The sequence below is a fragment of the Aricia agestis genome, chromosome 1 (assembly GCF_905147365.1).
Source record: "Aricia agestis chromosome 1, ilAriAges1.1, whole genome shotgun sequence".
NCBI classification, from domain to species: Eukaryota; Metazoa; Arthropoda; class Insecta; order Lepidoptera; family Lycaenidae; genus Aricia; species Aricia agestis.
Window position 1 is genome coordinate 9,760,001 of NC_056406.1, and position 13,413 is coordinate 9,773,413.

Genomic DNA, 13,413 nt, shown 5'->3' on the forward strand with positions numbered 1-13,413 from the left:
TCGAATATGGACTAAGTTTCTTTATTATCTCAGAATAAAATACTATTTTTCATGAGTGACCGTTGGCTATTATTATTATTATGTTAAAAATAAGTCGGGTTTTCCTTCCTGACGCTATAACTCCGGAACGCACGAATCGATTTCCACGGTTTTGCAATTGTTGGAGCCCAAGGGCTCCGTGAGGACTATAGAAAAAAAATCTGAAAAAACTTCAAGAGAAAAGCAGCTAAACAGGGAAAACCATTTTATGGCAAAACAATGTTGCCGGGACAGCTAGTTATGTTATACTTAAGCTTTGCAAATAATAATTGAAAATCGTATATCTCAATATTTTTGTGAATGTTCAAAGAGCAGCCCACATGAATTGAAAATTTCCGTACCCTAATAAAATCGTTCGTTTTCCTAATTGTACTTTAATAGTAAGGACATTTAGGGGATGTATTAAAAAGTCGTTACGGTTTTTGTTCCCACTTCCACAATGAAGTTACAAAAGTTGATTTATGTTTGCCGTTGTAAACAAAACTCTAACATGGAAATTTTGATTGGAATTTGATTATTCAACACAAATAATTACATTTTCATAATTATGTTTATTTATGCGAACATAACAATGCATTTTATATTTGTTTAAATGAATAATGCACTCGTTTCATTGTTTATGATATTATGTTTTCACAAATTAATATATTTATTTGGAAATATTAGATTACTAGGGGATAAAATATGTTTAAAGATAATCAAAACAAAAAAGTGTTGTCGAAAGGTTGGGAGTTGAGAGAACTTTCGTAAAGTTCTCGTATGAACCATAAGGATCCTAGAGTCATGTCATAAAGTTCACTCCCCGATGTGAATTAAACCGAACTCTGCTGTGAATTGTGATATATTTTTTTTAAGTGGGTGGTTATGAAGTTCTTTAATTGTGTTGTTGAAAATAACACAATATTTACACAGCGCTTAACTAATCAAGGTCCCCTCTATTTCTCTAACATGTGTCTTTTCCATTGTGCCAGAATAAGCAGACCTTGTATAGTTGTCTGTTATTTGCTGTCTGGGTTCGGTTCCCGCGTTGGAAACATATTATTTCCAAGTTTGGTTAGGGCGATGCAGGCTAATCACCTGATTGTCTGACAAGTAAGATGATCCATGCGTCGGATGGGCATGTAAAAAGTCGGTCCTGCGCCTGATCTCTCCCAGTCGTGTCGGTCTTCCGTCCCACTGGGTTATGAGAGTGAAAGGAATAGAGAGTGCAAGAGTGTACGCGTACACACTTGGGCACTATAAAATTACTCCTGCGTAACAGGCCTGGTTTCATTGAAACTGGCCACCGTCACCGAAACCGGTGTGGGGAGTATTATTATTATTTGCTGTTTATATTATGTTTTTATTAGTATGGTATAATTTAAGAAAAAGGTCCCTACTATGAGTATATAATAAGAACATTGAACAACAAAATAATATTTTGTTGTTGCTTTTCGGCTCGTAGTACATAACATCCGTATCTCATTTCCACTCCAGAGCTAACGCGACGCCATTACAGCCGAAGTTGAGTGACCTTGGCGTGATACCAGCAGCCTTCATTTGTCACAGTTGGTCTGGCCAATACGAGATAAGCCGAGGCAAGCTGCCAGAGATACACTGATTTTATTAGATTTTTATTAGATGGAAAAGTAGAAAAATATTGGATTTTAGATGACAATATGAAGGTAGATGATGAATGTATGTACTTACTAAAGGTGAAAAATACGTGACGCTGCCCTGATGACTGGTTTTTAAGCAAAAAACCAGATGTTTGTAAAGCTTATGTCACATTTTTCTAACAGGCACCACACATTCCCACCACTACAACTCCTGTGTCGCCAGGATCAACAGTGGAAACCAGCCACGAAAACCCTCATATAATCTCAGGGGTGCTCAAGGGACAAGCTAAATCTGTCCTGGAACCCGCAACGAAATTAATCAGAAGAAAGGTAGGAGTAGAGCTCACATAGCATATTCTATTTATATTCTTATATTATATTCTATTATTCTACTTATCTCACATAGCTTAGCATATTATGACGACCTCTGTAGCTCAGTTGGTGGGCTATAGGTAGCTCAAGCCGGGGGTCTCGGGTTCGAATCCCGCCGACGGAACAAAAAGTTTTCAAAGTTCCTGGGTCATGGATGTGTATTAAATATGTGTATAATATAATAAAAATCTTAAATATATGTATAGTATAAAATTATTATATATTTCCATTGTCTGGTACCCGTAACACAAGTATTTCAGGTACTTAGCACGGGGCTAGACTGACGTGGTGTGAATACATTCTATTTTGATTTTATTTTGAATATATTTTATTTGCCGTTTTTCATAATGCATATTTTATGACATGATTTCAGCTTTGAAGTAAGTTACATAGTTTAAACCTCAGGCTAGCTGCACAGGTAAAAAATGAAACCAAAGACACGATAAACGAAAAATGAAAGATGCGGCATGTCAAAGCGTTTCCGAGGAAGCGGCAGGCTGTCGCTGTCAGGAAGAACTTTTATGTTCAAACTAAAACCGCCATTTATCTCACCAGCATGTCTCTTGGATATTTATGGCGGCAGATGGAAATAGAATATTATTGAATACCTGTCAATACAGGTATTCAATAATATTCTATTTTACTACGTTAAAATATATTGCTACTGCTGTATAGATAATAATTATCTATTGATCTTTTAAGTTGATTTTATGTTTATTGTTTTTTATTTTAAAATCTATTATTCATTTGTTTGTAATGTATTATATATATATTCATCATAAAGCCTAGTGTTTATTATCTAGGAGCACTATTCACAGGGTTTTCTCTTAACACAATATATATATATATATATATATATATATATATATATATATATATATATATATATATATATATATAAATTGTGTTAAGGGAAAACCCTATGCATAGTGCTCCTAGATAATAAACACTAGGCTTTATGATGGCTTAAGGAGTTTGAAATAAAGAAAATATGATATTTAAAGAATCTTATTGAAGTTAGTTTGAACAAGTTTACAACAACAGTTTTTTTTTAATTCCTGCAATTTTTCATTTTCTTTGACTTCAGAAATAGAAATTCTTAAAATAATATAAATTTTACAAGTTTTTCTTAATTTGTAGACGGGAAAAGAAAATAAATTATTTTCACTTACCTGATTATTACATTGCTTGTCGTTTTGTTTTAATCAGCGAAGTAATAATTACTGAGGATTCTTAAATACTTGTTTTTAAGGTGAATAAGAGTCTGTTTACAATACAATGTGATGAGGCGATGCGATGCATATTTAAAATAGTGTGGGCGGCAAGTCTATCAATGCAATATGTATCTTATTGTGCAGTTAATAAAGTTTAGTCAAATGCATCGCATTGCATCGCCTCGGCCGTTGCATGTCACCTGACCCTAAGAGTTAAGTTTATGGGGCGGATAAAAATTGCACTTACACAAGAGCAATAAAAGCAGGAACCAATCTAAGCACTAAAGTCCAGGTATCTAGGAATCCAGTAATTAACTCCTGGATAGGTGTTAATTACTGTTTTATAGATTATTTCCTCGCGAGAGAGGGGTACTGAGGTGCTTTTAAACAAACTTAGCTTTACTTTAACTTGGTCGAAACTTTCCCTTGGATTAACGCTTGGATTGCTAGAAACTGTTGGGTAACCCCTACAGTTTCTATTCGAGTATTAAATAATTATAAGATAACTTTTTATGGAATATTCAATTTTTGAATGATTAAAAGCATGAATCTTTCAGAAATATTTTTCTCATGATAATATTATAATGATTGTTGTTTTATATGATCATGCTATTCAACCTTGTTTGAGATTGTATTTTCATACCTCTACCTATCCTAAAATAACAATCACCAAGAAAAGAAAAGGAGCGCCTACGGAGAATTCTGTATTGAGAAATCCATTGCTTTTACAATGCTATTGATCTGTAACGTTCGTAAATCGTGATAAAAAGTGTTATGCCCGCTACAGACGGCTACGATATAGTTGCGCAGTTCGATCATTGTACAATGTGCAGATACAGAGTGCTACATAGTAGACCATCCGAATAGGCACACAACTCATAAGCGTCTTCTACAAATATTTTTATAGCTTCTTTGCTTATCTTTACGTGTGATTTTTGTATCACTCTAACAAAGTACAATAACGATAGACCGTATAACTGGTAAGATAACACTGTAAAACTGTAATACACAGTACTATTCTTAAATTTTCATAGTAGACCGCTGTTGCTCCAGGAGGTGTAAAATGTAAGGACAACATTTTTTTCTCACCTCTGGGCGGAAAACGTCAACTTTCTTCCCGCTGCGCTTACCGATGTTGCCGTTTTGCGCTTCCGTCGATGAGAAACTGTGCAGTTTCATCGTCGCGTGTGTAACTGGATTAAGAGATCTCGACTCTTTAGCTGCGTTAAGCGAAAAGGTTTGCGGTTTTTACATAATTTAGGAGTCCGTAAAGACGCCATCCAATTTTCTTAGGCTCGCTGGGGTGTGAATATCGGCGGGGCTGACTTCTCCCACGGGGTATTTACAACCCCTTTTAGACATTTTATGTACAGGGCTTAGATTATTTTTAAGCCCTTATTGAATGCCTCGTACGTTGGGCTGTTTTTTTTTTGTTTATTAAAATATACGTCGCTACTGTATATTTATATATTGAAAGCTCCTAATGATTATACTGGTAGAAAACTAAGAGTAAATATTTTTTGGAACTGGGTATACAAGCTTAAATTTTTGCCAGTTACTGCATGTACATATTATATTCACATTCGTCTTTTTTGTTACACCTTTAACGACATTAGAGGATGTATGAAAGTATTTCGATGTCAGAGGTGGACTAAAAGGATTAACTAATTAGTCCGGGATTAACCCGTTGGCCGACTGTCACGCGCAGCTTAGCTCGGACAGACCGACACAACTATTAACATAGTTAATTGTATATGCTGTCTTTAGACAAACCTATACGATGTACTATCAGAGAAGTTGATTTCTAGGCAGATGGGGGACCTACGTTGTTTGGTCGCTTTACGTCAAACCCAGCCGACAGATTTTTTTTTTAATGAAATAAGGGGGCAAACGAGCAAACGGGTCACCTGATGGAAAGCAACTTCCGTCGCCCATGGACACTCGCAGCATCAGAAGAGCTGCAAGTGCGTTGCCGGCCTTTTAAGAGGGAATAGGGTAATAGGGGAGGGTAGGGAAGGGAAGGGAATAGTTGAGGGTAGGGAAGGGTAGGGGTTAGGGGATTGGGCCTCCGGTAAACTCACTCACTCGGCGAAACACAGCGCAAGCGCTGTTTCACGCCGGTTTTCTGTGAGAACGTGGTATTTATCCGGTCGAGCCGGCCCATTTGTGCCGAAGCATGGCTCTCCCACGTATAAAAACAGATTGAATTGTCATGATCCGACCAAATGACGTTGGTCTGTCATCTGCCTAGGAATCTTTCTTCGATGGTACATAGTTTTATTATTTACAGAAGCTGATTACCAGATTACTAGCCAAAAAATACATACATACAACCATACAAGGATGATTTGGTCGAAATTAGAACTAATGCCGCCATTTTGTTTCAGGAAAGCCGTTTCACAGCCTGTAACTTCCTGCTGATGTCGCCAAAGAATAATTTTGCTCATGCAGAGCGAATTGACGTCTATTTTTCGTCTATTTTTATCCGACTTCCAAAAAAACGAGGAGGTTATATGTTATTTTTTTCAACAATTTGTATCTTACATCATAATAATATTATCTGCATCATAAAATTATACTCGTATTGCATCATAAAACTACCTGATGTAAAATATCTAAGCTAAAGTTTAAAAAGCCTTAAATTTTTTTTCGTTTAGTTTTATACTTTAAATTCAATTAACTATTTTTTTAAATACATTAGATTTTCTGTCATTTAAAGCCTAACTAAACAATTGTAAAGGAGAAAGTTTATATAAATTTTAAAGCAGCGCACGAAACCGCACAATAATTTATGCTAAAAGTACGTTTTATTTGCCAAAACCCAGCGCCAAACCGCTTAAAAATACAATGCGTGTTTCATAAAATCAATTTGTTTTGTTTTAAACACAAACAACATTTAAAACAGTTGAAAACGCACATTGAGGTAAGGGCTAGTGAAATGTTTGAAGCATGAAGGCTCCTCTCTACGTTGAGTCATGAGTCATGACTCATGATTGATTTATAACCAAGATGTCCACCATGATCGCTTATTACATTACGTCATACTGTGTAATGTGGTACATTGTGGGCCAACGTTCCGTACCCAAAGGGTAAAAACGGGACCCTATTACTGAGACTTCGATGTCTGTCCGTATGTCCGTCTGTCTCCAGGCTGTAACTCAAGAACGGTAATAGCTAGAGAGTTGAAATTTTCACAGATTATGTATTTCTGTTGCCGCTATAACAACAAATATACTAAAAACAAAATATAAATTAAATATTTAAGGGGGGCTCCCATACAACACGTGATTTTTCAATCATTTTTTGCTCGGTATAAATAATGACAATAAATATATGCACTTGAAATGTACACAAAATACTTAGCTGTATTTACATTTTAATAAATAATAATAAAATTTAAATAAAATAAATAATTAAGGGGGGCTCCCATACAAAAACACATTTTTTTTCTATTTTTGCTCTATAATGGTACGGAACCCTTCCCCCGATTTTTTACAATAGTTTGGGTCGTCTATGTGCTTTTCGCCCATATCCTTTTTCTGTCGCTTTTGTAATAATTTGTTCGCGTACAAGGTTTTTAGTTAGAGAGCAGCTAATGCTCTCTAACTATACGTCCGCATTTACTTGTCCATCAATTATTCCATAATGTACCAACGTTGGGTAGCCGCATTTGGGCGAAATGGGGCGATTCGAGGAACAAAAATATTCTCGCCCGATTTACGTGCCCGTTACAAAGGAAATAATTTTGCTCCAATTTTTTTGTGCTCTCATACGTATCATATAGGATTTCAGGGGCGTAGCATGAATAACATAATATAATTCACGTAGGTAACACAATTTGAGGAATTCATTATCTCATAACTTTAAACGAGCAATTCTTGTATACATATATATAATTGGAATCTCGAAATCGGCTCCAACGATTTTCATGAAATTTAGTATATAGGGGGTTTCGGGGGCGATAAATCGATTTAACACGAATAAAATGACATTTTTAGAAAATGTCATTTTATTCGTGTTTTATCAAATACCGAGCAAAGCTCGGTCAAATAGCTAGTTTTTAATTAACCGACTTCAAAAAAAGGAGGTTATCAATTCGACGCGTATGTATGCAATATTTCCAGAACTGCCCAATTTTCGTATATGTTAGTCTATAATATTATCAGCATCGGAAAAAATGTGTCTTTCAAAAGTGTATGTATGTTTTTATGTTTATGAACATAAACATAAATCTCTCTCGAACTGCCATTCAGATTTCAGTAATTCTTTTTTTGTTGTACTAGATATTGTTCAACTTAGGGAACAATGCAAGTTTCATCAAAATCGGTTCAGTAGTTTTGGAGATAGGTTAATTCTCAATTGCGTATCTGACTGTCGAATACAATTTTGAAGTCGGTTTTATCTTTTTTTTTTTAAATACAGTTATTAGTACTTTATGCAAAATACTTTAAGTTAATATAATATATCAGCCTTAAAATCATTGAATGCCAGATCCTAGATAGTTGTTAAGCTTGTCAGTTCTCAGTCACAGTATCACCTATAATGAAATCTTTACGCAATTTAACTTGTACTAACTACCACACTTAGAACATCTTCAAAGTATTCATAACTTTTCTTCTCTCAGTTGGTACGGTAGATGAACAAGTTAGTAAGATGAATTCCTAAGTCATAATTCTATTTTATTACATCAACCTTTTTCTTTATCTTCCATTTTGTTCTAATACTCACTTTGAGTTATGATTATGTGAAGCAGTTATCATGAAATTGCAATAAAAGACTGTCGTATATAATATAGTTGAGCCTTTTTGAAACAGGAACATGGATTAAAAATATATTCCGTCCGAATGTAATATGTTGAATATATAAAATCATATATTCAACGCATTACTCGCAGACAAATTCGATAAAAATTATACATAAAAAGTTTTTGTAAAAAAATGAAAGTGGAAAAGTTCGTGTCTTTGGCCAAGTCACATTAAATGTTTTTGCGAAATATTTACAAGTTCCGAAGCAAAGTTGTAAGTTGCCTTCAGTTTTATTGAATTACTTTCTTCATCCTTCTTAGACCTTCTTAAAGTAAGAGTAGATACCATCAGACATGAGACATGTATCTTGTGCAAGCTATATATTATATTATGAGTTTATGACTAATACTTTCTGTATTTTACTGATAGATAAAAGTTTCTTTTCGCTACAAAATAAATATTTTAAAATAAATAAAACATTCATAAGGACAAATTCCTCTACGTTTTTCCAGACAGTTTTCATCAAAGTTTTAAATGAATGTGACTTTCATAAATCTAAAGGACAAAGGTCTATGACCTGGCTAAATCCCATTTTACCAAGCCATTTCTACTGCGTCTAGTCGTTGAGGGTGCGAATAGAGTTCTCTGACCGTATAAACATAATATGCCTTTCTTAATGAATATGTCGCAGCCGACTGGCTTAAATAGCCGTGCAATCAAACAGCTAGCCCTTTGACTGAACAACGCCATTCAATCACACGTTTTTTTTCAAATCGAACAAGTAGTTCCTGAGATTAGCACTTTCAAACGCACAAACACTTCAGCTTCATAATATTAATATACAGGGTATAACAAAACTAAGTGATAGTTAGGGTGTGTACTGTGTATGAGTCTCGTGTATAGAGTTTAGTGTAAAAGTAGTAGCGCTGAAAGAGAAAATTTTTTTTTTCACTTTTACATGGGGAAACTCTTTACGCCACGCTTGCCCATGCAAATCACAAAAAAATGTCTTTTAGCGCTGCTTCTTTCACAGTGAACTCAATACAAGGGACACATAATATTATATACTCTAACTAAAGTATTATCACTTAGTTTTGTTACAACCTGTAGATATAGATACAAGTACAATTCATTTCATCATTTATTTTTGTTTTTAGTTATTCGTACATTTTAGAAGAATGACTTAATCAACATACTATAGTTTTTTAACTATTTATTTTTCTTTTGCAAAAAATTCAAAACCATTTTTCTCGAATTTCTTAAACGTTTTGATTTTTTTATATTATTTGTGTAAGTAAATAGTTAATATTCTATAAAATATTCCTGCACCTCCACGTGTATGAGCTGGAAAGTAGATTAAAAGCTAGACTAAAAATTCTGCCGAAAGGTGGCGTCTGCCGTCATAACTCATACTGCACCATGGCCAAAATTCGCTAAATAGTGGAAATAATCGACATTATATTATGGAAACAATACCCTAGAGTCAATTTACCTACAACACATTAATACACAAGAACAATAATTATAATTGCCTAATAATGTCATTTTAAAAACCACTGTCTAGTGAAACATAGTCTCAAGTCTGGCCATATTTTAGTCGGACGAGAGTTAAACCCAGTGTGAAAATATGTATGAAAAATTATTCATTATATTTGACGCGGACGACGTCGTGGGCAATAGCTAGTGAGATATATATATATCCTGTTGGATAGAACAAATAAGTATAGAAAGGGTATATTAATCTGTTGATTAATATACCCTTTCTATACCTATTTGTTAAGGATAGCTCCATAAAGTAACGTTAATTACTATTGATTTTGTGAACATAAGGCCCAAAAATAAATATACTAAAATAATCGTAGCTCAGCTCCGATATAACTTAGAACAATTTTTATTACTAATATATGTTTCTCTAATGTGGTGCTACAAAATAGTATTGGTTTAATCTCTGGCCGCTGGAAAAAAAAATGACGCCACAGGTGCATACTTTTCGAACATCTTAAAACTTTTATTAGAAGAAATCTCTGGAGATTTCTATCGTTATTGGGCCAAACCCTGTTTAACCCTAAACTTTTATCCCCTGGGTAATTTTAACCTTTATTAATGAATTCTTGAGGTTAAATTTCGCGTAAACGGAATTGTAATTTAAGAATAATATTTTGACCTTTAAATTACCCTGTTGTACTTTTTTCTTTTGTCGTATTTGAAATTTAATACGCACCCGTGATATCTAGCAAGTTTGCATGATGTATCAAAACAAAGTGATAATTATATAGATAGCTGGTATGTCCCTGACATAGAGTAACACCACTGAAAAGTGAAAGAGTTAGATTGACTTCTATTGTTTCTATGAAAAATTACCAAAAATATTAAATAATACAAAAAAAACTCTTTCGGTGCTGCTAAGTAGCAGATTCAAAAGTTCACTGTGAAATCTCACTTAGGTAATGTCATATTCCATATTTTCTAAATTAATATTTTTACTGCAATAGCAACACTGATAACACGCCACCACCCCGCTCTTATTCCGTCTGAGGGGGGGGGGGGGTTTATAAGCAGAGCTCATCCTGCGAAGACCCTCTATTCCCGCCATCCTGCAACTCGGCTACAAGTGACTACATATTGTACTCGACGGTAGTTGTTCAGAACAATAAATTACCAAGTATTTATAACGTGTGTATTTTCTTCAAACTAATAGGGACACATACACACCCTGAAGTTTTATTACTCTGTTTTATTACATCCTGTATCCCAGCTCGCGATAGCTATGAGATGCAGATTGATTTAATAATTACGGCGAACGTCATCAAACATTGAAGGGTTAAAATAAAATACCCCCGAGAGTTTTCGCTGAACGGCGAACAACCACTCCAACACTCGGCAAGTCGGCACACTTCTCACGACATACTTGGAAAATGGCTTCCAATATAATTAATATACGCTATGGTGACCTGATCAATAATATCGCTTACGATACAAATCGCTTAGATTTGCTAATGTTGGTAGGCATTTCTATGCGGAAATTATATTCCGATTTGATTTCTTGCTGTTGTTTATGTTTCTTCATTATTAAAATTGATTTTGGCGACAAAATATTATATTCCGTGATTTTTTATCATACAATTCTTTGAGGGGTAAACGCACCAGAAGCAATATTTAACTGCCTTATTACAAAATGTTAAGGGAAGCAGTGGTGAGTCCTGTCAGAATTAATGAGATACTCGGAAAGACAGCTGAGACCGAAATAAAGCATAAAATTAATGTAAAAATATGCCGAGCCTGTCCTTTTTTATGCTAAAAACAAAAGCAGAAAATTATTTAATATTCGCTCCGCAGTTCTGGGTTAATTACCCCCGGATCTCCTTAAACCAGTCTCTTGGGGCTCTCGCCAGGCCGAATTAGCGGCCCTAAGCTCTTTAGGAGGTCGCGTGGAAAGCCCCCAAGAATATCATTCTTGTGTTTCTATTCACTTATTATCCTCAAACTTGTGCTAAATTTTCCCAGCGCCCCACTAAATTTTGATGACGGTTGTGTGTTATAAATTGACTTTGCGAAACTTAGACGTCGGCTCATTTTCTTGACGAGACTATACAGCGATTAATCAATTTATTTTCGAGACTGGGTCAATTTCGACCGCAACGCGACGAGGCGAGGCGCGGCGCGGCATACATTTGTATGGATTTGATTTCAATTGCGTGAGACGTCTTGCGAATCTGTCGAATCCATATAAATTTAGAAATGCATCTACGCGTCACGTTGCGGTCTGAATCAACCCTTAGAAATGTCACGAAACTTTCGAAAGCAGTAAATAAAGCATAAAATATTTTTACTATCGTATCAACAATAATGGTCTACATAAAATTTTAGATGACCGAGAATTTCCATATCATTGATTTCTAGCTGCATGTTTGTTGTAAGCGTCGACGCGGCAGCTCAATATTGGGAAAGAGCTGCTATAAAATACCTAAAGGAGAAAGTTTTGACGTTTGTCGTTAATCTTATAAGTTATAATATATGATCTTTAAATAACTCTAGTCTCTACCTCATAATATCAATAATAACTATTATAGTAATCATTTGTTATATCACGTAAAAATATTATTATTATGTATGGTTTTTTTTATACAAAACAACATTTTAGGTTTCCGTACCCAAAGGGTAAAAACGGGACCCTATTGCTGAGACTTCGATGTCTGTCCGTCTGTCTGTCTGTCTGTCTGTCTGTATCGAGGCTATATCTCTTCAGGCTATATCTCAAAAACAGCTATAGCTAGACTTCTGAAATTTTCACAGATTGTGTATTTCTGCTGCCGTTAAAACAATAAATATTTAAGGGGGGCTCCCATACGTGGGATAGCCATGCTTCGGCACGAATGGGACGGCTCGACCGGAGAAATACCACGTTCTCACAGAAAACCGGCGTGAAACAGCGCTTGCGCTGTGTTCCGCCGAGTGAGTGAGTTTACCGGAGGCCCAATCCCCTACCTTATTCCCTTTCCTACCCTCCCCTATTCCCTTCCCTTCCCTACCCTTCCGTACCCATTACCCTATTCCCTCTTAAAAGGCCGGCAACGCACATGCAGTTCTTCTGATGCTGCGAGTGTCCATGGGCGACGGAAGTTGCTTTCCATCAGGCGAACCATTTGCTCGTTTGCAGGGGGCAAATATTTCATTTAAAAAAATACAACAAACGCGATTTTTTTATTTTTTGACCTTGTTTGATCGTAATTCGTAATCGATAATGGCAACAGGTAGGCACATGAAATTTTTACAAATCCCTTAGTTAAATGTTTACTTTAATATTTCATAATAATATTTAAATAAAATAAATGTTTAGGGAGGCTCCCATACAAAAAACCCAATTTTTGGCTTATTTTTGTTCTATGTACTGTACTATGTACAGAACCCTTCGTGCCCGAGTCCGACTCGCATTTGGCAAATTTTTTAACCAAATCACCAAAATGTCACATTTTTCTTTCTCCATCAGCATCAAAATACCTCAGAATTAAAAAGAAATGCTCTACACCTACCTGTTAGCCAAGTGCCGTTGAACGGTTTGTAGTGGTCCGTGAGCACGTCGGCGAGAGTCGGCCTTCGCCCCCTGCCTCTCCCATCGTCTCCTGTGGGCGTGAGGAGGGCGATGCTGAACACGATGAGGCCGAGGACTGCGGCTATCACCAGCAACGCGATGAGGATTCCCCGCCAGTTGCGCTGGGTCGGCGTAGCGGCTGCCAACTCCTGGAAGAGAAGGTAAATTTGAGCATGCTACTGATGATGAAGTAGAGCTGGAGTAGCTGAGTAGGACTTAAAACCGAGCTTGGCATTGGCTATGAAATTAAGCGAGGGTAGTTGAACTGACTCAATTTCCCAAGTTTTTTTTTCATTTGGGCCCAATGCAAAGCTTGAGCGTAACCTTTAGCTTGGCAATAAATTTGAGCTGGGTAG

At 35.8% G+C, this 13,413-nt stretch overlaps 1 protein-coding gene across 2 annotated transcripts in view; it reads right to left on the reverse strand.

Annotated features, from left to right (window-relative positions):
• LOC121728265 (dipeptidyl aminopeptidase-like protein 6) overlaps positions 1–13,413 on the reverse strand; it is a 214,033-nt gene that overhangs the window by 49,663 nt on the left and 150,957 nt on the right. Inside the window, exon 2 of one of the 2 annotated variants that reach the window (XM_042116407.1) lies at positions 12,999–13,206. The exons of the other annotated variant lie outside the window; for it this stretch is intronic. Coding sequence (XP_041972341.1) covers positions 12,999–13,206 — 208 coding nt within the window. The remainder of the gene's footprint in view (positions 1–12,998; positions 13,207–13,413) is intronic. 2 annotated transcript variants of the gene reach the window in all.